Genomic DNA, 26,587 nt, shown 5'->3' with positions numbered 1-26,587 from the left:
GCAAGTGTATGTAAACCGGGCCACAGGGACGACGACTTGCGCACGTATTCGTCTGGCAGCACGGCATGGATAATTGCTAGTGCAAAAATGATGTAAGCGTGTATCCCTTACGCACACCTTTGTAATGAATATTGATCCCATTATTGTTGGCAGACTAGTCTTCGAGTCAACATGCACGCATGCACTGCTCCAAATGCTCCATTATCCCCCAATTTTCTTTCGCTTTGTACCAGTAAGATCAAATCTCACTAGCAGGGGGTTCCTTGACAAAGCGGGGGTGAGTCACGGTGCTTTAGGGATGAGATGATGGCGGAGGCGGAGACGCGGCGGCGGAGGTAGCGACGCGAGGCGCTCATCAGCGCTCGTCCGAAGCTACGGTTTGAGTCAGGAGCAGCGACCCGGTGCGGTAGTGACACACGGCAAGGCCGGTCCGGAATTTCGAGGCGGAGACAGAGTCCGGCTAGCGGGCGGCGGATTAGCCGAGGTCGGTGGAAGCGGCGGCTGAAGCGGGCCCGCGACGGTGACCTGGAGCCGGGCAGCAAAGGTAGGCTACGCTGTAGAGGACGGCGACGGCTCTCTGGCGGCGACTCAAGGCCGTCTCACAGCAGAGGAGGCTATAGCAAGGTCGGGGCAACACCGGGGACACGGCAATCCGGGTTGAGCTCGGAGTAAGAGGAGGGCAGCGGCGGCAGAGGCATGCCTGGCTCAATACTGCGGCGGGGGAGGCTGAGAACTAGACCGGCGCATGGAGCGACTCATACAGACGGCCTCGCGGCAGGGGCGGAAACGCCCGGGTGGCACCACGATACAGGAACAGCAAGAAGGCGGCTCGTCAGAAGCCCACGGCGGCTCGGCGCGGCGAATCCGAGTCGTGGTCGTTGTCTCCCAGTCATGGTTGTCTTCCTCTCCGGGTCATAGTATTTTTTTCTTTTTCAGCAGCGACGAGGCAGGTCGACTTGGAGGTGGCTTAACACGCTGGAATCTTCCCTTAATGCTTCAAATCTCTTTACGTGATGAATAGAAGTTGATCATGTTCTGATTAGAACTCACGTGCTAGTAATAGCAGTAGCACTACTACTCCAAAATCAAAATAGATCTCGTACAATGTGCAACTATTAGTACTTGGCTGTGATTTTCTTGAACGTAGCACCAGCAGTGATTCAATCAATCGCTCTTGTCACTGTTTGTTGTTTTTGTTTATTCAGCGAGCAGCCTTAACCAAGAATCCGATCAGGACACATATGACTCGCTGAAGTAAACGTCATCGTCTCGTTGTTGCAGCACATATTGATCAGTCTTCGGATTCGGCGAGTCGCCGAGCCACGCACTGGGCGGCGCACATAAACCCTAAAATTTCTTTATCTCTGATCAACCTTGTATCTATCAGCTCCAAAGTTTAACCATGACTCCAATCATTAGACAATGAATATTGCTGGCTCTTGTCGGCTCTTCTTTTACCCGACGAATCACGAGCTTCTTGATCCCTGAAGAAATTCCTTCAAGAACTCAACACCACCGTGCGCATGCCCCACGGTGGGCGCCAACTGTCGTAGAATTGTCACGGCAGATGTCCTTAGTGTCAGGACTTAGTCGCGAGGCCAACACATCTATGTGGTAGCTTGAGAGGGGTTGAGCGGAATCGAGAGACGCAACACAAGACAAGGGTCTAGACAGCTTCGGGCCCCGGGAAACATCATTCGGTAATAACCCTACATGTTGTTTGTGGCTAGGTCTCATTATGATCATGAGGGGGTCGCCGGTAGGCCGACTCTTTGTGTTTATCCCTAAAGATTATCTTCTGTCCCTCTTTGGGGAGCCCCGCCCCTCCTTATATATGTTGAAGGGGAGGGTTACATGTGGAGTCCTAGTAGGACTAGGACTAGTCTATCCTTTCTCACAAGTTGAATACAAGTCCGGGTCTTGCTTCCTCATAAAGGAAATATTCGTCATCCCTTTCTGCTTAAGTCGGCCCACCAGAGTATAAGCCGGCCCGCTGGGCCTTGGGCTTTGTCGTCCGTCCGATCCGCCCGCCGGGTCTCCAGTGAGTCACAATGTCTCGGTGGGTTACATGTAAACCGCCATGTCCAGGCGGATCGCCAGTGAGTCGCCAAGCTCCAGCCAGGTCTCTGGTGAGTCGCCAAGCCCGGCCGGGTTATGATTCCGGCCGGGTCATACCGCGGGGTATATCCCCAGCACACTCTTTGCCCTAGAACAACACCTACAGCATAATCACTAGCATCACACATAATTTCAAAAGGTAAATTCCAATCAGGTGGCTGAACAATAGGTGCAGAGATTAATGCTTTCTTAAGTATTTCAAAGGCTTCTACACAATCATCATCAAAGACGAATGGTATATCTTTTTGTAATAAATTAGTTGGAGGCCGAGAAATTTTTGAGAAGTCCTTAATGAACCTCCTATAAAAACTGGCATGACCAAGGAAACTTCTTTTACCTTTGATGTCCTTGGGACACGGCATCTTTTCAATAGCATCAACTTTAGCTTTATCAACTTCAATGCCCCTTTCAGAAATTTTGTGCCCCAAGACAATATCTTCATTAACCATAAAGTGGCATTTCTCCCAATTCAAGACAAGGTTAGTTTCTTCACATCTCTGCAAAACTCGATCAAGGTTGCTTAAGCAATCATCAAAAGAGGATCCATAAACGGAAAAATCATCCATGAATACCTCACATATCTTTTCACAAAAATCAGAAAATATAGCCATCATGCATCTTTGAAAGTTAGCAGGTGCATTACATAAACCAAAAGGCATACATCTATAATCAAAAGTACCGAAAGGGCAAGTAAAAGTGGTCTTAGATTGATCATCAGCTGATACAGGTATTTGAGAGAAACCAGAATAACCATCTAGAAAGCAAAAATGTGTATGTTTGGATAGTCTTTCTAGCATTTGATCAATGAAAGGTAAGGGGTAATGATCTTTTTTAGTAGCCTTATTTAATTTGCGGAAATCAATTACCATCCTATAACCTATAATAATTCTTTGTGGAATCAATTCATCTTTATCATTAGGAACGACAGTAATACCTCCCTTCTTAGGAACACAATGGACAGGACTTACCCACTAACTATCAGCAACGGGATAAATTATACCCGCCTCAAGGAGCTTTAGTATTTCTTTTCTTACCACTTCTTTCATCTTAGGATTCAGCCGTCGTTGGTGATCAATAACTGGTTTGGCATCTTTTCCAAATTTATTTTGTGTTGACATAGAGTGGGACTAATGCCCTTAAGATCATCAAGAGTATATCCAATAGCAGCATGGTGCTTCTTCAGAGTTTTCAATAATCTTTCTTCCTTCTTCTCTGGAAGGTTAGCACTAATAATAACAGGATATATCTTCTTTTCATCAAGATAAGCATATTTAAGAGTATCAGGCAATGGTTCAAGGTCAAACACGGGATCACCCTTCGGTGGAGGAGGATCCCCTAAGATTTCGACAGGCAAATTGTGTTTCAGAATATGTCCCTGTTTAAAGAACACTTCATCTGCTTCTTTCATTCAGGTACATATCATTTTCATGGTCTAGCAAATATTGTTCTAAAGGATCACTAGGAGGTACGGCAATAGAAGCAAGACCAATAATTTCATCTTTCCTAGGCAATTCTTCTTCACGGTGTTGTCTACGAAATTTAGAAAAGTTAAACTCATGAGACATATCGACTAAACCAATAGTAATAACATCCTTTTTGCAGTCTATCCTAGCATTAACAGTGTTTAAGAAGGGGCTACCAAATATAATGGGACAAAAGCTATCTTGTGGGGAACCAAGAACAAGAAAATCAGCAGGATATTTAGTTTTCCCACACAAGACTTCAACATCTCTAACAATCCCAATTGGTGAAATAGTATCTCTATTTGCAAGTTTAATTGTGACATCAATATCTTCTAACTCAGCAGGTGCAATAACGTGCATAATTTCGTTGTATAAGTCAATAGGTATTGCACTGGCACTAGCACCCATATCACACAAGCCATGATAACAATGATCTCCTATTTTAACAGAAATAACAGGCATGCCTACCACATGTCTATGTTTATCTTTAGCACAAGGTTTAGCAATTCTAGCAGTTTCATCATAGAAATAAATAACATGCCCATCAATATTATCAGCCAAGAGATCCTTAACAATAGCAATATTAGTTTCAGCTTTAACTTGCTCAGGAGGTGTATAGGTTCTAATATTGCTTTTACGAACCACAGTTGAAGCCTTAGCATGATCTTTTATCCTAACAGGAAAAGGTGGTTTCTCAACATAAGCAGTAGGAATAATAGGATCATTATAAGTGACAGTCTTTTCTTCAAATTTAATAGGTGAAGCTACTTTTACTTCAATGGGGGGATGATATTTAAACCACTTCTCCTTAGGTAGATCAACATGAGTAGCAAAAGATTCACAGAAAGAAGCTACTATCTCAGAGTCAAGTCCATATTTAGTGCTAAATTTACGGAAAACATCGGTATCCATAAAAGATTTAACACAATCAAACTTAGGTGTCATACCTGACTCCTTACCTTTGTCGAGATCCCAATCTTCAGAGTTGCGTTTAATTCTTTCCAATAAATCCCATTTGAATTCAATAGTCTTCCATAAAAGAGCCAGCACAAGAAGTATCGTGCATGGTGCGGTTGTTATCAGAAAGCTGAGCATAAAATTTTGAATAATCATTTCTCTTGAGAGCTCATAATTGGGGCATGAATATAACATTAACTTAAGCCTCCCCCAAGCTTGAGCGATAGTTTCTCCTTCGCGAGGCCAAAATATATATATATAATTACGATCACGATGAACAAGATGCATAGGATAAAACTTCTGATGAAATTCCAATTTCAATTGTTTGTAGTTCCATGATCCCATATCATCACATGGCCTATACCATGTCAATGCGTATCCCTCCAAAGATAAAGGAAAGAGCTTCTTCTTGATAACATCATCAGGCATACCTGCAAGCTTAAATAATCCACAAACTTCATCCACATATATTAGGTGCTCATCAGGATGTAATGTTCCATCTCATGCAAAAGGATTAGCAAGCAGTTTTTCTATCATACCCGAAGGAATTTCAAAGCAGACATTTTCATTTTTAGTAGGTTCAGTAGGTTGAGGAGAAACTCTATGCTCTACTGGTCGGGGTGAAGATACCCCGAACAAGCCCCTCAAAGGATTACTTTCCATACTAACAAGTGACAGTAAATTTCAGCACACTATATAAATTTTTCCTTACCAAATTCCACCTAACAAAGGCGCTTCACTCCCCGGCAACAGTGCCAGAAAATAGCCTTGATAACCCACAAGTATAGGGGATCTATCGTAGTCCTTTCAATAAGTAAGAGTGTCGAACCCAACAAGGAGCAGAAGGAAATGATAAGTGCTTTTCAGCAAGGTATTCTCTGCAAGCACTTAAATTATTGGTAACAGATAGTTTTGTGATAAGATAATTTGTAACGAGCAACAAGTAACAAAAGTAAATAAAGTGCAGCAAGGTGGCCCAATCCTTTTTGTAGCAAAGGACAAGCCTGGACAAATTCTTATATAGAGAAAAGTGCTCCCGAGGACACATGGGAATTATCATCAAGCTAGGTTTCATCACGATCATATGATTCATGTTCGGTATTTTGATAATCTGATATGTGGGTGGACCAGTGCTTGGGTACTATCCTTACTTGGACAAGCATCCCACTTATGATTAACCTCTATTATAAGCACCCGCAACTACAACAAAAGTATTAAGGTAAACCTAACCATAGCATGAAACATATGGATCCAAATCAGCCCCTTACGAAGCAACGCATAAACTAGGGTTTAAGCTTATATCACTCTAGCAACCCATCATCTACTTATTACTTCCCAATGCCCTCCTCTAGGCCCAAATAATGGTGAAGTGTCATGTAGTCGACGTTCACATAACACCACTAGAGGAGAGACAACATACATCTCATCAAAATATCGAACGAATACCAAATTCACATGAGTACTAATAGCAAGACTTCTCCCATGTACTCAGGAACAAACGTAACTACTCACAAAGCATATTCATGTTCATAATTAGAGGGGTATTAATATGCATATAGGATCTGAACATATGATCTTCCACCAAATAAACCAACTAGCATCAACTAGAAGGAGTAATCAACACTACTAGCAACCCACAGGTACCAATCCCAGACTTGGAGACAAGAATTGGATACAAGAGATGAACTAGGGTTTGAGAGGAGGTGGTGCTAGTGAAGATGTTGATGGAGATTGACCCCCTCTCGATGAGAGGATCGTTGGTGATGACGATGGGGATGATTTCCCCCTCCCGGAGGGAAGTTTCCCTGGCAGAACAGCTCCGCCGAAGCCCTAGATTAGTTCCGCCTCGTGGCGGCGGAGTCTCATCCCGAAAGATTGCTTATGATTTTTTTCCTCAACGAAAGACTCCATATAGCAGAAGATGGGCATCGGAGGGCCACTAGGGGGCCCATGAGGCAGGGTGCGTGCCCAGGGGGGTATGGCGCGCCCCCCACCCTCGTGGCCAGGGTGTGCCCCCCCCCCCTCTGGAACTTCTTGTGCTCAGTATTTTTTATATATTTTGAAAATGACTTCCATGAAGTTTCAGGACTTTTGGAGCTATGTAGAATATGTCTCTAATATTTTCTCCTTTTCCAACCCTGAATCCCTTCTGCCGGCATTCTCCCTCTTTATGTAAACCTTGCAAAATAAGAGAGAATAGGCATAAGTATTGTGACATAACGTGTAATAGCATCCCATAATGTATCAATATAAAAGCATGATGCAAAATGGACGTATCAAGATAAATTCTTTAATATTATTCTTAAGATCAGAGGTGTTCATATTATTATTATAAGATTGATTTCCATAGGAATTACCATAATTAATAGAGGAATTACTAGGAAAATGCCTAGGATTAAAAATACCTCTATAGGCATAGTTGTCGAAATTATTTTGAGAGATAAAATTCACATCTATGGCATCACTATTTTCCTAAATCAAAGTAGACAAAGGCATATCATTAAGATCAATAGGAGAACTTCTACTAGCAACCAATTTCACAAGAGCATCAACTTTTTCACTCAAAGAACAAATTTCCTCAACCGAATTAACTTTTTTACTAGTAGGAGCTCTTTCGGTATGCCATTGCAAATAATTTGCAATAATATTATCAATAAATTTGTTGGCTTCACCCAAAGTAATTTCCATAAAAGTACCAGCCATGGCGGAATCTAAAAGATTACGAGAAACAAAATTCAACCGCGCATAAAAAATTTGTATGATCATCCAAAGATTTAACCCATGAGTTTAGCATCATTTTCATCCTTTCCCAAGATTGTGCAACATGCTCATGTTCAAGTTGCTTGAAATTCATGATCTGGGTTCTAAGGGAAATAATTTTTGCGAGAGGAAAATACTTAGTGATAAAAAGCATCTTTGCACTTATTCCAAGAATCGATACTATTGCGAGGCAAAGAAGAGAACCAAATTTTTGCAGAATCATGCAAAGAAAACGGAAATAATTCCACGATTTATGTGCTATTCCGTAAGAACAAATTCTTTTGCATCATTGTCCACATCATTTAGGATGTCGCGTCCCATCTTAACTACATCGTTGTCCACATCTTTGTTATTTTGCATATCGCATAATTCCACGAAGGTATTAAGATGGGACGCGACATTCTCATTAGGAGTATCAGAAAATTGGTCTTTCATAACAAGATTCAACAAAGCAGTATTAATATCACAAGACTCCGCACTAGCGGCGGGAGGAGCAATCGGAGTGCCAATAATATCATTGTTGTTAGTATTTGAGAAATCACATAACTTGGTGTTCTCTTGAGTCATGATGACCACACAACAATATTGCACTCAAAAACAGATCCGACAAGAAAATGGCGAATGGAAAAAGAGAGGCGAATAAAACGACAATTTTTGTGAAGTGGGGGAGAGGAAAACGAGAGGAAAATAGAAAATAATGTAAGTAGCGAGGAGTTGAGATTTGTGATTTGGAACCTGGTATATGTTGAAGATCCTCCCCGACAACGGCGCCAGAAATCCCTTTTTATGTCACTTGAAGCTACGCCGGTATTTCCCCAAAGAGGTAGGGATGATGCAGCACAGCGGCGGTAAGTATTTCCCTCAGATATGAAACCAAGGTTATCGCGCTAGTAGGAGAACCAAGCAACACAACGTAAACAGCCCCTGCACACAGATAACAAATCCTCGCAACCCGACGTGTTAAAGGGGTTGTCAATCCCTTTCGGGTAACAGTGCTAGAAATTGGTGCGTGACGGGAAAAAGTTGTAATAGATTAAATAGATAGATCGCGAATAAAATAAAGTGCAGCAAAGTAATTTTGGGTTTTTGGATTAATAGATGTGAAAATAAATGCAAGAGAAAAGTAGATCGCAAAGGCAAATATATGAGAAAGAAGACCCGGGGGCCCTAGGTTTCACTAGTGGCTTCTCTCGAGAAAAATAGCAAGCAGTGGGTAAACAAATTACTGTTGGGAAATTGATAGAAGCTCAAATAATTATGATGATATCCAAGCAAGGATCATTATATAGGCATCACGTCCAAGATTAGTAGACCGGCTCCTGCCTGCATCTACTACTATTACTCCACACGTCGACCGCTATCTAGCATGCATCTAGTGTATTAAGTTCATGGAGAAACGGAGTAATGCAATAAGAACGATGACATGATGTAGACAAGATTTATCTATGTAGAAATATACCCCATCGTTTTATCCTTAGTAGCAACGATACATACGTGTCATTTCCCTTTCTGTCACTGGGATCAAGCACCATAAGATGATGTGTCATTTCCCTTTCTGTCACTGGGATCAAGCACCATAAGATCGAACCCACTACAAAGCACCTCTTCCCATTGCAAGATAAATAGATCAAGTTGGCCAAACAAAACCCAAATATCGGAGAAGAAATATGAGGCTATAAGAAATCATGCATATAAGAGATCAAAGAAACTCAAATAACTTTCATGGATATAAAAATATAGATCTGATCATAAACTCAAAGTTCATCGATCCCAACAAACACACCGCAAAAGAGTTACATCATATGGATCTTCGAGAGACCATTGTATTGAGAATCAAGAGAGAGAGAGAGAGAGAGAGAGAGAGAGAGAGAGAGATGAAGCCATCTAGCTACTAACTACGGACCCGAAGGTCCACAAAGAACTACTCACGCATCATTGGAGAGACACCAATGGAGGTGGTGAACCCCATCCGATATCGTGTCTAGATTGGATCTGGTGGTTCTAGACTCTGCGGCGGCTGGATGAATATTTTCTCGACTCCCCTAGGGTTCTGAGATTTTGGGGGTATTTATAGAGCAAAGAGGCGGTCCGAGGGGTACCCGAGGTGGGCACAACCCACCAGGGCGCGCCTGGGCCTCCTGGCATGCCCTGGTGGGTTGTCCCCTCCTCAGGACTCCCCCCAGGTGCAACCAGGGCCCAACATGTTCCTTCTGGTCCATAAAAAATCTCCGTAAAGTTTCCTGGCATTTGGACTCCGTCTGATATTGATTTTCTACGATGTAAGAAACAAGGAAAAATAGGAATTGACACTTGGCACTATGTCAATAGGTTAGTACCAAAAAATGATATAAAATGATTATAAAACATCCAAGATTATAACAACATGGAACAATCAAAAATGATAGATACATTGGAGATGTATCAATCATCATCACCAACAACTCTCCCATCTTGGGGAGGGCAATCTCCATCAACATCTTCAACAACACCATGTCCTCTCAAACCCTAGTTCATCTCTTGTTTTCAATCTTGTTACCAGAACTATAGATTTGTACTTGTGGGCCCTGTTCAAGAATTCATCCGATTAACCAGTTAACTTGCCGATTAATCCCTACTCATAGGGTCCCCAAGTAGCCGATTACCGATAAATCGTCCGATTAATTGATTAAATGGCCGATTAACCTGCCGATTAGCCTATTAATCCCCTACTCACCAGCCGACCGAGCAGCTACCAGTTAACGATTTCCTCAACAATGCTTGTGGGTGACTAGTAGTGTTGATTACATCTTGTAGTTGATTACTATATGGTTTGTTTGGTGGAAGATTATATGTTCAGATCCAATATGCTATTTAATACCCCTCTGATCTTGAGCATGATTATTATTTGTGAGCAGTTACCTTTGTTCTTGAGGTCACGGGACAAATCATGTTGCAAATAATCATGTGAATTTGATATGTGTTTGATATTTTGATAGTATGTATGTTGTGATTCCCTTAGTGGTGTCATGTGAACGTCGACTACATGACACTTCACCATATTTGGGCCTAAGGGAATGCATTGTGGAGTTGCAATTAGATGATGGGTTGCGAGAGTGACAGAAGTTTAAACCCCGGTTTATGTGCTATTCCGTAAGGGACCGATTGGATCCAAAATTTTAATGCTATGGTTAGAATTTATTCTTAATACTTTTCTCCTAGTTGCGGATGCTTGTGGGAGGGCTAATATAAGTAGGAGGTTTGTTCAAGTAAGAACATCACCTAAGCACCGGTCCACCCACATATCAAATTATCTAAGTAGCGAACACGAATCGAACCAACATGATGAAAGTGACTAGATGAAATTCTCGTGTACCCTCAAGAACGCTTTGCTTATCATAAGAGATTGTTTTGGCCGTTCCTTTGCCTCAAAAGGATTGGTTTACCTTGCTTCCCTTTTGTTACTACTATCGTTACTTGCTCGTTACAAATTATCTTGCTATCAAACTACTCTGCTACTTACAATTTTAGCACTTGCAGACATTACCTTACTGGAAACTACTTGTCATTTCCTTCTGCTCCTCGTTGGGTTCGACACTCTTACTTATCGAAAAGAGCTACAATTGATCCCCTATACTTGTGGGTCATCACGGTGCATCAAGGACATAATTCTTCTGTGCAGCAATAAGGATAATCCTCAGATCACGGACCCGGTACACATCATTGCTACTATCAACTTTCAACTTAGTTTTCTCTAGGAACATATCGATAATAAATCAGGGGAGATATACGCGAGCTATTGATCTACAAAATAGATATGCAAACACCATCATGACTAAGTTCATGATAAATTAAGTTAATTAGTCATATTACTTAAGAACTCCCACTTAGATAGACATCCCTCAAGTCATCTAAATGATACGTGATCCAAATAAACTAAACCATGTCCGATCATCACGTGAGATGGAGTAGTCCTAAATGGTGAACATCTCTATGTTGATCATATATACTATATGATTCACGTTCGACCTTTCGGTCTTCAGCGTTCAGAGGCCATGTCTGTACATGCTAGACTCGTCAAGTTTAACCCGAGTATTCAGCATGTGCAAAACTATCTTACACCCGTTGTATGTGAACGTAGAGCCTATCACACCCGATCATCACGTGGTGTCTCAGCACGACGAACTGTCGCAACGGTGCATACTCAGGGAGAACACTTATACCTTGAAATTTTAGTAAGGGATCATCTTATAGTGCTACCGTCATACTAAGAAAAATAAGATGCATAAAAGACAAATATCACATGCAATCAAAATATGTGACATGATATGGCCATCATCATCTTGTGCCTTTGATATCCATCTCCAAAGCACTGTCATGATCTCCATCGTCACCGGCTTGACACCTTGATCTCCATCGTAGCGTCGTGGTCGTCTCACCAACTATTGCTTCTACAACTATCGCTAATGCATAGTGATAAAGTAAAGCAATTACATAGCATTTGCATTTCATACAATAAAGCGACAACCACAAGGCTAGTCCTGGCCATGGGCCGCCCGGCCCAAACAGCCTGGCCCGACCCGGCCCGACGCTGCTCTCGGGCCGGGCCTGGGCCTAGGTTTTGAGCCCGAAGACTAGGTCGGGTCGGGCCTGGGCCATTGTTTCTGCCATTTACTGAAGAGGCCCGGTCCATGGCCCGGTGTGTTTTTTGTTGTGTCGCGCCGGGCTTGGGCCTAAAAACTAGGCCCGACAGCCGGGCCGGGCTCGGGCCTAAGTTTTCTACCTCGGGCTTGGTCCGGCCCAGCCCGGAGGATGGCCAGGTCTACATCAGGCTCCTGCCAGTTGCCAATAACTTTTACAAAACATGATCATCTCATACAATAACGTATATCACATCATGTCTTGACCATATCACATCACAACATGCCTTGCAAAAACAAGTCAGACGTCCTCTACTTTGTTGTTGCAAGTTTCACGTGGCTGCTATGGACTTCTAGCAGGAACCATTCTTACCTACGCATCAAAACCACAATGGTGATTTATCAAGTTTTCTGTTTAACCTTCAACAAGGACCGGCTGCAGTCAAATTAAATTCAACTAAAGTTGGAGAAATAGACACCCGCTAACCACCTTTATGCAAAACTAGTTGCATGTCTGTCGGTAGAACCGGTCTCATGAACGTGGTCATGTAAGGTTGGTCCGGGACGCTTCACCCAACACTACCGACGAATCAAAATAAGACATTGGTGGTAAGCAGTATGACGATCACCACCCACAACTCTTTGTGTTCTACTCATGCATATCATCTACGCATAGACCTGGCTCGGATGCCACTGTTGGGGAACGGAGCATGCAATTTCAAAAAAAAATCCTACGCTCACGCAAGATCTATCTAGGATATGCATAGTAATGAGAGGGGGAGAGTGTCTCCACGTACCCTCGTAGACCGAAAGCAGAAGCGTTTGACAACGCGGTCGATGTAGTCGAACTTCTTCTTGTTCCGACCAATCAAGCATCGAACGTACGACACCTCCGAGTAGGCCGAGTCCCTCCCCTCCTTTCCTTCTCCTCCTCTTTCCTTTCCCTCCTAATTCGGCCTATATGGGCACACCAGCCCCTTAGGGGCTGATTTGTCCCCTTCTTGGCCCATTAGGCCCATGTAGTTGCCAGGGGGATGCCCGGAACCCCTTCCGATGACCCGATATGTATCCGGTACCTCCTGAAAACTTCCGGTGTCCGAATATCATCGTCCTATATATGAATCTTTACCTCTTGAACATTTCGAGACTCCTCTCCATGTCCGTGATCTCATCCGGGACTCCGAACAACATTCAGTCACCAAATCACATAACTCATATAATACAAAATCGTCATTGAACGTTAAGCGTGCGGACCCTACGGGTTCGAGAACTATGTAGACATGACCGAGACACCTCTCTGGTCAATAACCAACAGCGGAGCCTGGATGCTCATATTGGTTCCCACATATTCTACGAAGATCTTTATCTGTCGTACCGTAATGACAACATACGTTATTCCCTTTTTCATCGGTATGTTACTTGCCCGAGATTCGATCGTCGGTATCTTCATACCTAGTTCAATCTCGTTAGCGGCAAGTCTCTTTACTCGTTCCATAATACATCATCCCGCAACTAACTCATCAGTCACATTGCTTGCAAGGCTTATTATGATGTGCATTACCGAGAGGGCCCAGAGATACCTCTCCGATACTCGGAGTGACAAATCCTAATCTCGACCTATGCCAATCCAACAAACACCTTCAGAGATACCTGTAGTCTGTAGAACATCTTTATAATCACCCAGTTACGTTGTGACGTTTGATAGGACACAAGGTATTTCTCCGGTATCCGGGCGTTGCATAATCTCATAGTTAAAGGAATATGTATATGACATGAAGAAAGCAATAGCAATAAAACTGAACGATCAATATGCTAAGCTAACGGATGGGTCTAGTCCATCACATCATTCTCCTAATGATGTGATCCCATTCATCAAATGACAACACATGTCTATGGTTAGGAAACTTAACCATCTTTGATTTACAAGCTAGTCTAGAAGAGGCTTGCTAGGGACACGGTGTTTTGTCTATGTATCTACACATGTATCAAGTTTCCGGTTAATACAATTCTAGCATGAATAATAAACATTTATCCCGATATAAGGAAATATAAAATAAGAACTTTATTATTGCCTCTAGGGCATATTTCCTTCAGTAACCTCTGTTGCTAACAAGGTCGTCAAAGTGCCCAAGAGATCTGATAAAACCTGAGCCGGCAGCCTCCCTAAGCCGCTAGCACCAGCCGCCGCAGTCGCCGAACTAGACGTCATAGCTCCGGTTGTTGACGAATTGACAACCGACCCTATGCCAGCCATAAAAACAAGAGCCCTGTATGGCGGTTCATAGGGGTTCGAAATACTGTCGCCATTGGAATAGCCCCCAAGCTCACCGTCTTGAAGCTGGTAAACAAATTACTGTTGGGAAATTGATAGAAAAGCAAATAATTATGACGATATACAAGGCAATGATTATGCATATAGGCATCATGTCCAAGATTAGTAGACTGACTCCTGCCTGCATCTACTACTATTACTCCACACATCGATAATTATCCAGCATGCATGTAGTGTATTAAGTTCATAAAAGAACGGAGTAATGCTTTAAGCAAGATGACATGATGTAGACAAGATATACTCACATATGAATAAACCCCATCTTGTTACCCTTTTTTGGCAACTTTACTCCTGTGGCGCTAGTGTTAATCCATCTCGTATTATTCCTCTTGTGAAACCTCTCGTTAATGATGATATGAATGTGGATCTCTGCAAACCTTTGTCCAAGAAAGAGATTAGTGATGCTATTTTCCGAATTGGTCCGTTAAAAGCGACTACTTGTGATAGTATTGGGATTTCCCCGAACAGGAAGGTTGATGTAGTATAGTAGGAGATACTATTTCCCTCAATTAAGAACCAAGGTTTATTGAACCAGTAGGAGACACCGCACAAACAAGATTGGAGGTACCTGCACACACACACACACAAAGCAATCGCTTGCAGGTAGCGAAGGCAAGAGGGTTGTCAATCCCCTTGTTCTCTCCACTTGCAAGGATTAAATTTGATAGTGGTAGATAGATAAATTAAAGTAAAAAGGAAATAAAAACAATGAGGAATTTATAGGGTTTTAGTAAATATGGAAGATGGACATGGGGCCATAGGTTCGCTGGAGACATCTCTATCATAAGCATAGCAACGATGGGTAGACAAATTACTGTTAGGCAATTGATAGGATATCACATAGGTATGATGATTCTTCATGGCGTGATTAATATACAGACATTACGTCCGTGAAAAGTAGACTGTTAAACTTAATGACGCCTACTACTATTACTCCACCCAAGACCGCTATCCATCGTGCATCTCACAATATTAAGTTCATGATAAATAGAGTAATGCTTTAAGCAAGATGACCTAATATAGAAAAAGAAAAATCAATTAATATTGTTCTAGCCCAATCATTTTATCCTTAGTAGCAAAAATGCAAACACATGCCTTGCAACTCATCTAGTCACAGAGTAAGTACATCTACCAAACATCTCTCCCACTGAATATAAATTGATCTAATTGGCCAAAAGTGATTGATAGATCGAAGAGAAATACAAGGCTATAAAATCACACATAAACAAATCTCAAAAAAGTCTCAAACACTTTCAGTGAATAATCTGATCATAAACCCACAATTCATCGGACCCCAACAAACACAGCGCGAGAATTACATCGAATAGATCTCCAAAGAGATCATTGTATTGAAGATCAGAGAGAGAGAGAGAGTGAGAGAGAGAGAGCCATCTAGCTACTGCTATGGACCCGTAGGTCCCGTAGGAACTACTGACACATCATCATGAAGGCAACAAGGTCGATTAATATTGCCTCCCCAATGGTTCCCCCTCCGGCAGAGTACCAAAAAAGGCCTCCGGATGGGACCGCGGAAGAACATAGGCTTGCGGCGGTGATAAATTTATTTCGGATCTCGCTTAGTTTGTTTGGATTTTAGAGATTTTATAGGCCAAAGATTAGGTCAAGCGAAGCCACGTGGTCCCTACAAGTGCTGATAGCACACCCCCTTAGGGGGGCGCCCCTTGAGCTCGTCACTCCCTCGCGAGTCTTCTGGTCTCCCCCCAAAACTTCTTGGGTCTTTTCTGGTCAGAACAAAGTCAGTGTAAAGTTTCATCGTGTTTGAACTTCGTTTGGTATGGTTTTTCCATGAAACAGAGAATAGGCAAAAAAATAGGAATTGCCACTGGGTGCTAAGTTGATAGGCCAGTCCACAAAATAATATGAAATAACTTATAAATCACACAAGATCGATAATATAATAGCATGAAAAAATCAAAAACTATATATACGTTAGAGACATATCAAATGCCCCAGGTCTGGATGGTTTTCCTGCTAGATTTTTTTTCCAGAATTGGGGTTTAATTAAGGAGGATGTTGTAAGGGTGGTTCAACAATTTTTTTATCTCAGGAATTATGCTCGAGGGAATCAATGATACTACCACTCTCCTTATTCCTAAAGTGAAAATTTCCCAGTCCACCAAAGATTTTAGACGGATCAGCCTTTGTAATATCAACTATAAAATTATCTCGAAGTGCCTTGTGAATAGATTGAGAGCTCTCCTGGATGGTATGATTTCTCCCACTCAGCGTGCTCAGGAAGGTTAATTTCTGATAATGCACTCATTGCTTTTGAATGTATTCATTCATTGAGTACGCTAAAAGATCAGCGTGGAGATATTTTTGCATACAAGTTAGACCTAGCAAAGGCGTATGATCAAGTGGATTGGAAATTTTCAAAAAGTAGGCTTGGGGAATTTGATTTTGCGCCAACTTGGGTTAATTGGATTGTGACTTGTGTTATATCAGCGAAATTTTCAGTACAGTTTAATGGTCAGTTGCTGGAATATTTTTATCCTTCTCGTGGACTTAGGCAAGGGGATCCATTATCTCCATATTTCCTCCTTTTTGTGGTTGAGGCTCTTTCATTGTTGTTAAAGGATGCATGCGATAAATGAGCTCTTCAAGATTTTCATTTGAACAGACAAGCTCCAGGTATCTCTTACCTATTGTTCACGGATGATAGCTTTCTGTTTATCAAGGGGCCCATCGATCAAGCCTTAACCACTAAAAATATTCCCGCGGTTTATGAGGAGGGAACTGGTAAGCTTCTGAGCCCTGGTAAGTGTTCGATTATGTTTGGCAAAAAGTTCATTTTGGAAGATCAAGTTGCCACTATGGTTATTCTAAAAATTACCACTGGGTTTTGAGGATAAGTACCTTGGGCTGCCGGTGCCACAGGGTAGAATGAAGATTGGTAAATTTCAGTCGACCAAAGATAAGGCTTTAAAAAGATCGTCAGAATGGATTGAAAAGTATATATCCTTCTAGCGGGGCAAAAGAAATACAAATCATGGCAGTGTTGCAAGTGCTCCCCATGAATGCCATGGGAATTTTTAAATTTCCAGCCTCACTTTGTGAGGATTGTGAGGGCTATATCAAGGCATTTTTGGAGGGGTGATGAAGAAGATAGGAGGAAAACCCATCGGTTGGCATGGGATAAACTAACAAGACCAAAAAGTGAGGGCGCATGGGGTTCCATGATCTAAGGTTATTTAATCAAGAGCTTTTGGCAAAATAGGCTTCACGGTTATTTTTGTACCCAGACTCTTTATGTGATAAGGCGATGAAAGAAAAGTATTACCCCCATGGTCACATTCTGGATATTGTCTTCCCACAGTCCACATTGGTGAATTGGCAAGGTATTATGCATGGTCTAGAAGTACTTAAAAAGTTTCATTTGGAGAGTGTTCGATGGTAAAAGTATAAATATATGGAGAGATAAATGACTACAAGAAATTTGAGCTTAAAAATTTCTGCCAAAAAGAATCAATCTAGACTGAATTGGGTGTGTGAATTATTCATAAGCAGGACAAGAAGATGGGATGAAAATTTGATTAGGCACTTGTTCTATCCCCATGATGCCGAGGAGATTTTAAATTTGCGAATTCGGTCTGTGGGAGAGGGTGATCTTATTGCGTGTCGCTATGAGAAAAATGGTTCGCTTCCGTTGGAGCTGTCGTGCCTCCCCACCCAATTCCGAATTTATGGCGATCAAGCCATGAGGCGACCAACGACAATCCTCTGGATTTACATGTATGATTGAGGGAATACGAAGGCGCGTCGGATTGAACTCAGTATCTGATACCAACTATGATGACCGAGCCTAGGATCAGATCATGACCAGTAGATAATTCGTAGAGAGAGAGAGAGAGAGAGAAGACCTGGGGAGGGAGAAGAACATGAGAAACATAGAAGAGCGAAGAACTCAGATTTCATTTCATTTTTTTCTACCCACACGTCTCACACACCTCGTACTTTATACTTCAGCACAATTACATGCCTCAATGATTGGCCTAGTGTTGCACAACCAAACATGCCAAGACTCTCTGTTATGTCTCCCTTCTGACACCTAGCGCCATCTTGTTCAGTAGAAGAGATGCAGTGCTGATACCGGCATCGATCATGCCGGTAGAGCATTAACCGAGACAACTTGGCCACCTTTTACATGAAGACCTAGTGGCCATCCATATAGGGCAGGGCCCGATCCCCGAACTTTGCACGCCGCCAAGTCAGGACTGAACCACAGGCCAACTCATGAGCAGGCACCACGAAACGAAGAACCCTTCGCGACCTAAGATCATCTCTAACCGATCCCCTAAAAGGCGTTATAGGAGTAAAAGATCGATTTTTCTCCTCTAAACCCTACCTAGCCGGTCCCTTATCTGCGTTGGAGAGTAGATTTTTACTCCGCGGCCGCCCCGACTCTCAAACATACTCTGCCGCCCACTCGTGGAGTAAAACTTTTGCCCTCCACCCCGTGCCTACACCCTCCTCACGCCACAGAGCTTTCGGTGTGCTTCAAAAGCACTTTGGCATTATTTGGGGCCCTTTTGAGTATTGGAACCCCAAGGACCTATGGCAAATAGTAACATGTTACATCATCTCGCATAACATGATAATTGAAGATGAGAGAGACATGCCAGAGAACTTTCGGTACATCTCCAATGGGGATCCTGTTGAGCCGGAGCACGATGCAAACAAGATACAAAGATTCCTCGCAACGCAGCATAACATTGAGAACCCAGCATCAGTGACTACTCCATAGCACTTCATAGTTATGCTTTTATCATGCTCTTTACTTCATTCGAACCCTTCCGTGTGAATGACTTTGAATAATTTGGTTTGTAAACTTTGAATTTGTAATATTTGTGAAGTATGTGAACCTTAATTATTATGTTATGATTTAATATGTGTGTAAATATGGAGTTGAAATATAGTACCGAAACTAAAACTAGAAATACTTGGCCTTTTTTTAGGGAGTTAAGTTTGGGAGATTGGCTACTTTTTGGATTGACCCTATGAGATGTACATACGAACGAAAACGTATTCCTTGAATCGATTGTGTGGAATGTATATACGAACGAAAACATTTGTCTCGGACTGATTGTGGTTCCGTTTTTATGTAGCTGAGCAAATACAAGGAGTTATATAAAGAATAAGAGTATTATATAGGGGCCTAAATTATAAGAGATTGGTAAAAGATGCTCTAAGGAGCACAACAAATGCAACAGCACCACCAAGCCTCAACAAATCCACTAGATATAGAACACGCCTCAATTAATTGGAACTACAGTACAACCCCTCGATGAACCCTTTTTTTCTAGCTAGCAATGGCACCGCCGCCCCATGGTAGTCCCTGCGCCAGACATGAGTGTGCGGCTCACCGTCAAGATGAACATACAGAGAAGGCATAGCCACCACTTTGGGCGACGGAAGGTAGTACTAGCAAACCCTTAAGCTGTGTTTGTTTGCTTCAGCTTCAACGGGCTTCGAAACGGCCGTGGATTCACTTTGCCACTGAAGTACACCATCACACGCTTAAGGAAAATACACTAAATATGCGCGAATCTGATTGTAGCTTTGCCATATAAGCTGATTTGAGATGGCTATTTGTTTCAGATTCTACTTTTTCGAAGCTAAATCTATTTCTTAAAGGGCTTTAGTAGGCTTTGAGAAGACGTGCAAAAGATCTAAGTGTCTACTACTTCATCCATTTCTAAATATAAGTATTTCTAGAGATTTCAAAAGGGACTACATACGTAGCAAAATGGATGAATCTACACTCACTAGTAGAAAAAGGGCCTTTTATCGTCGTTACTAAAGGTCCCCCCTTTAGTCCCGGTTCTTATACGAACTGGGACTAAAGGCCCTCCACGTGGCTGCTGCCTAGAGGTCCACCTTTAGTCCCAGTTGGTAACACCAACCGGTTGATTTTTTTTTGAAAAAAAAATTGAATTTTTTTTGGGATTTTCCAATTTCTGAATTATTTTAACCTCTAATCTCTAACCAATCGGTTGATTTTTTTTGAAAAAAAATCGATTTTTTTTGGGATTTTCCAATTTCTGAATTATTTTAACCTCTAATCTCTGATCACCCATCATCATTCCAAATAACCTAACTTTCCAAACGGTCACCCATCTTCCCACTTACCCAGCCTGAGCACGCTTAATTTCTGGGTTCTATTCTCCCTTGTTTCCAAGTCTACACTTATTGTTTCCCTGACAATAGTAAGATGTTAATCCTATTAACCCTCAGGAGTTTAGCTTGAGCATGAAGTCACACATTTCACTGTTTGAGTTTGAAACTATTGTTCTAAAAAAACAATAATTATTTAGTAACACTAATATTTCTTGAATAAGTAATTTGACCATTGTTTGACCACAGTTTGACCAGATTTGACCAAAATTTAAAAAACTGAAATAATTATTTAGTAACACTAATATTCTTGAATAATTATTTAGTAACACTAATACTTCCTAAATAAGTAGTTTGACCATAGTTTGACCAGATTTAACGAAAATTTAAAAAACTGAAATTTGAGCATAACTTTTTTTCCTTTTGGAATTTGAGGATTCTAAAAATCTGCAAACAAGCCATAGGCTGTCAAAATCGAATGCGGATTTTCATGCTGAACATTTTGATATATTATACGTTTTTTTCTGACATCGTATGCAAAACTTATAGCCGTTTTACATTTTCCCTACACTTTTTGCAAAACATGTCCAAATTTAAGTTTCAAAATTTTCCTAACTAGTAGATGTGGCAACATAACTACATCTCGAAGGATTTTAACTTTTCAAGTTTTTATCATTTTCTTTTGCTTTTTACAAAACTGAAAAGGTGATACACGAGGGGAGGGGTTGAGACCTTTAGTACCGGTTCGTGCCACGACCCGGTACTAATGGGCATCGCACCCTTTAGTACCGGTTCGTGGCACGAACCGAGACTAAAGGTCCCATTTGAACCGGGAGTAATGTCTGTACCGTGCCCTCGCCTCTTGAACCGGACTAATGCTCACATTAGTTCCGGTTCGTAATGCAACCGGTATTAATGCTCTTTTCTGGTCGAACCAAAGCCCCTTTTTCTACTAGTGACTCTAAAATATGTCTATATACATTCGTATGTAGTCCCTATTAAAATCTCTAGAAATACTTAATTATACTCCCTCCGTTACTAAATGTAAGTCTTTTTAGAGATTTCAGTACAAACTACACACAGATGTATATAGACATATTTTAGAATGTACATTCACTCATTTTGCTCCGTATGTAGTCCATAGTGTAATCTCTAAAAAGACTTATATTTAGGAACGGAGGGAGTTGTATGCATTCGCCATCAAGGGTGGCCATAGCATTACGATATTAATATCACAATCTGACAAAGAACTTGAGATGAGTTTCAATCTACGTTAATGAGAACCAACTTCTTTGCTACATGATTGACTTTGAGTCACTTTTAATTACACAACCAATTTTGCCCTTGGTTGGGACTTGGTAGCGTGCACTTCAAGGGCAACATGGGTAGACTAGGCAGCATATACTTCACTTTCACATCCCTGAAGCGCTGGTGTTTATTTGTTCGGCTCCCATCATGAATCATCTGGCGCCTTGGGCGCACCTGTTGCACGTGACGAGTAGCAACTTAAGGATCGATATAAACGGTGGATGGTTCACTTGTTCTTACTTAAACTGTGGTGAAAAAGAAACAACAGACGATGCATATATATTCACCTGGTAGGTGGTGGCCTAGTGCCATTTTGCGTGTGGCAGTCATCTTCAGAACACACGTTTTTGTACGCGCCACTGCAAGATGCAGCGTGGGCGCCAGAATCTGCAAGATTCAAACATTAGGGGGGCATCAAGCATCAGAAATATGAGGCGAAGATCAAAAGACAATATTATCATCCTACATACCTTGTATAAATCAAGAAGCCCGCGCCTGTGCGCCGAGGTGAGCATATCTTTCAAATTGTTCATTTCCACCTGATACTCAAGGTGAGCTCTATCTATACCGGACTCATCTATCTTGTAATCCGAACAAGTATCTTTACTCCCGATGAGCGCTAGGGTATCTTGGACCAGTATGTGGCTTATCGATGCCATACCTTGAAGTGCACCAAGAAAGGAAAAAATAGTTTCCATTCTAACCTTCTTATGGTGGCTGTCCTCAGCCGTGCTAACAAAGACGCTCACATACGTCCGCATAATCTATTTTAGGAATGGGGTTAGTATGTACTCCTATAGCATTATAACTTTAAATGTAATTTGAGAAAAAAAAGGTAGAGACTTGCCTGCTTTGTTGTATGCACAGAAATCTCCTCCATACCATGTCTTAAACGCGCACAATCCTGGAATTATCTCAGAAGATAAATTAAATGGTATACTTGCGAAGAGGACAATGGACATAAAAAAAATGAGTACAAGGTAGGTGTGGTTCTGTTCTGGGGGGTGAAATGTGCTTACCACCACCTTGGAAGCCAATGCTGCAGCATGGTGAGCCTTCGAGCAAAGAGTCCATGACAATGATGCTGTTCCTGGATGCTACAACTCCAGCCAAAATGAACGAAGAGAAAACACATGGAAATCATGTTTAACTACATAGTGAGTACTCCCTCTGTAAAGAAATATAAGAGCATTTAGATCACTACTTTTATATCACTAAAGTAGTGATCTAAACGCTCTTATATTTCTTTACAGAGGGAGTAATTTTCTTCTGTGTTTAGCTTTTTCTCCATTGGATGAAACAAGAATTTAATTGTCAACACTAGTAATTCCAACATAAAATATACTAATAGTCATTATTATCAAGCTTTTGAGCTTTTGCTTCCAATGCTAAATTACTTCTATGTGCTAAAAAGGTAAAACAGTTCGGTGCTTCTTACAATTTACACAACATATATTAGGAACAAGACTTACCAAAATGCTCTTATCATAGAAGATCTCATCACGAACCTTGTCCCAGTACTCACTAAGTATGTCAATCTCTTCACGAAATGGCATGTCCTTTAAGAAACAATAGAACAAATAAAGGCGCGTGAAAAAATGTTGGATTTTATAAGCTTACGATGTTTTCTATGGATGTTTTATTACAGGAGGTTTGCTTTATGAATTTTCATTGCATTGTTACTTTTTCCGAGGTGCGACTCATATGTTGATTACCTTAAACTTCATGATGCTAGAAGCCTAGAACAATAGTGAAGAATATGTATCTTTACTATATATCCTTTCGCTCGTCCTTCGTCCTTCGTCCGACCCCCACCCCCCACCACTCTTTTTCTCGGTTCTTTCTCTCCTTTGTCCGACCCCCACCCCCCACCACTCTTTTTCTTGGTTCTTTCTCACGTACGCCACCACAAGCAAACGTAGAAAAACAGGAGACAAACCTCCCTCCACGCACGCAAACCGGCAGCGCAAAAACCCACCAGAAACCTATCTCCCATGAAACAAACCAGAACCCAAATTGTCAAGCACATCCACCGCCTCCCGTAACTCCTGATAATCGGCATACCCCATCCCCGTCCGTGCCACATCCCCCATCGCTCACACCACCTTCCCCATCCGTCGAGCCGTACCACTCAGGCAAGAAGAGTTCTGCGCGTGTGAGGTAGTGCGCGGCGTCGGCCATGGTGGTACTGGTGGTGGTCAGCATGCTTGCCGGGGTCAAAGTGGACAGGGCTTCAATGCTGGGGCTGGCGTAGACAGTGAGGAGCAAGGGAACGGAGGTGGGTGTGTTGGAGAAGATGTCAGTGTCCCTCCCATGATCATTCCCCATCCTCATCCACCACTGGCTGCCACCGCCGCCGCTGCTGACACTTTTCTCCGAGGATCTCCATCCACGGTTCGCTCCTTTTAACCTTCCCTTTCTGTTAAAATTTGTGCCAAGCCGATCAAAACACTGGCTGCGAACTCATCGATCTTTATTCTTGGTAGCAGACGCACGTGGGCACTCATTTCCGTGCAGATCAAGGGCTGGCTGTCAGGCGTTGTTGTCTATTTAACTACTCCCTCTGTAAAGAAATATAAGAGTGTTTAGATCCCTAAAGTAGTGGTCTAAACACTCTTATATTTATTTACGGAGGGCGTACATTACTACTGACGTGGCACAATCTGTCGGCAATGAAGCAGCAGATGCCACCGCAAGTGTGTCTGGCAGAGTTATTCCTGTTTCTGTAACAAGCGGAGATACTGCTAAGCTCTTCCTACATGTCCGCAGTCGATCTACTAGCCAAAGGTCCACGACAGAACTGTACTACATTAGATCTTCAGACTGGCAGACAACGTATACAACATTGTTTTCTAGTAGTACTATGAAAAGGTCCATGACAGAAGATAAACTTTCAGATGTACATGGTATAACCCTCACCTCTGATGGGACATACACTCTAATTGATGTTCCTTCAGGAGAGGTTCAAGATTACATTTAAGGCACAGAGAACGCAGCCATAGTGACACTTGATGAAGTGAAACAACTGCCAGCCTTGCAAGATAGGGAGCAGTCAAACGATATCATCTATCTTATTTAATTTGTTAGTGTTTTATCTGTACGATGTGGTATCTTCTGAACATGGCCTTCGTGACCTGAGCAATGGCTTTGTACTTTGCTTATTGTTTTTAGTAGATCTTTATATGTTCCCAGTTAATAATCCAACACAAACTATAGCTGACATAATGTCCACTCATGTTGTTCGATCGGCAGTAGTATGGAATTCAGAAATGATCTGGTTATCCTTGTGCATGGTAACTTTTTAGCCTAATGCTAGTGCTGATTTCAGTTAGAGATTGCAAAGTTCTAACATATGTTGAACAAAACTGTTTCTATATAATATCCAAAATCTTCTCAATGAGATTGAACTATGTGCTTGAATGGTATGCAAGCTATTGGTGACATGCTCTATGAGTCCATGTTATACTTCCATGCTCTGTTCAAAACTTTTCAATTTTATTTTGGTTCATGATTTAAGGTAACAACTTTGTATACTCAAAACTTCTTCGATATTGTTTTCTCTGGGGAACAAATAACCATCTAAGTTTGTTCAAAGATTGAGTATATGCATCGATGTCTTTGAATCGACTCATCCAGTTCTCATGTCTATGCCATCCAGATGTCGTGTTGAGTGAGATTGCCATGACGATGGTCGTAGGCAGGGGCAACCTGAAGCTGCGCAAGTGAAGCCGATGTATTGGAATGTGGTCCAACGAATGTGTTCAACTTTTCATTGCATCATATTCATTTATCCGTGCCTTCATTAGGTTGCAGTATGTCTAAGTTTGTTGTTCCGTGGCAATGCACGGACAGTTACCTATGGCAAAATTAAAGGCCTAAAACTACATTGTGTGTCTGTTAAGGATGGTCTAATCATACGTGCTTCTAAAGGAAACAAGTCATCTAAAAATAGTTAGGCCCCATTTGGAATGCATGAACTCAAAATGTGCACACGGGGAAACCGAAGAAATTGAAATGCCATGTATCCTACATTCTTACCAAAACAATGGTACATTATGTTATCATAAGCTTATTACAATAATGAAAATAAATGCAAGAGAATAATACTGACCGGTGGCCCCTTGGCAATTTTTATGCTTTCATCCCATATTTTCTGCTGTTCTGGAGTCTGAAATCGAAATTATATAGCAACAAATAAAGAACCCGAGGAGCACACTAGTACACAGAAAAGGCGGATTCATCCCCTGTGTCTTTCGCAGAGCGGGGAAGTGAGGAAGAGCTGGATGTTACCAACCATGTACTTGCGCATGAGCTCCTCCGGGTCCGGGCCGACGGGTTCACCGGCAGCGCCCCTGTGAGCGCGGATCCCGTGGTTGCTCTTCAGCAGAGTGCTGCTCCGGTCCGGCGGAGCGCGGCTGATCTTGAGCGTACTGTTGCTGCGGTCCAGCGGCAGAATAATACCGCGAGTGCGAGGCTGAGATCTGTCTAAGTTGGAGGAAGCAAGCACGGTTAGGATGAAGGGGCATGGCCGGAGGGCGGCCATCGCCACCGATCTTGTTGCCTGGCGGTGGCTCGGAGGAGGCGGCTGCCTGGGGACGGGGGACAAGATGGATCGATTTTATTTTATTTTGAGAAAAGTCCACATTTCAACCCTCAACTAACCACGACGTTTGATTGTCAACCCTCAACTCTAAAACCGGTCGGATTTCAACCCTGAACTTGTTACACTGTCCACTTTACCCCCCTTGACTCGGTTTGAGGCTAGTCAAGTGGTTTTGACCCGGTCAAAGCTGACTGGGCAGCCCAGTCAGCATGCCACGCACACAGGTCCAACCTTATCCCCATCTCTCTCTCGTTTGTTCAGTCTCACCCCGATCCAAATCGACCTGCCGCCGCGT

General features: G+C 42.2%; 1 protein-coding gene across 1 annotated transcript; it reads right to left on the bottom strand.

Annotated features, from left to right (window-relative positions):
- Nucleotides 1–21,565: 21,565 nt before the first annotated feature.
- On the bottom strand, nt 21,566–26,292 carry LOC119356914. Its single transcript, XM_037623906.1, has 8 exons — nt 25,984–26,292; nt 25,801–25,857; nt 23,162–23,248; nt 22,709–22,786; nt 22,537–22,593; nt 22,160–22,453; nt 21,977–22,076; nt 21,566–21,863 (listed from the first exon to the last, which is right to left on the bottom strand). The coding sequence occupies exons 1-8, from the start codon at nt 26,230–26,232 to the stop codon at nt 21,835–21,837; spliced, it is 951 nt and encodes a 316-aa protein (XP_037479803.1). The 5' UTR covers nt 26,233–26,292; the 3' UTR covers nt 21,566–21,834.
- Nucleotides 26,293–26,587: the final 295 nt, after the last annotated feature.

This window comes from Triticum dicoccoides, chromosome 2A, assembly GCF_002162155.2.
Source record: "Triticum dicoccoides isolate Atlit2015 ecotype Zavitan chromosome 2A, WEW_v2.0, whole genome shotgun sequence".
Classification (NCBI taxonomy): domain Eukaryota; kingdom Viridiplantae; phylum Streptophyta; class Magnoliopsida; order Poales; family Poaceae; genus Triticum; species Triticum dicoccoides.
Note: the sequence above shows the minus strand (reverse complement) of the source record. Positions and strands in the feature narration are given on the sequence as shown.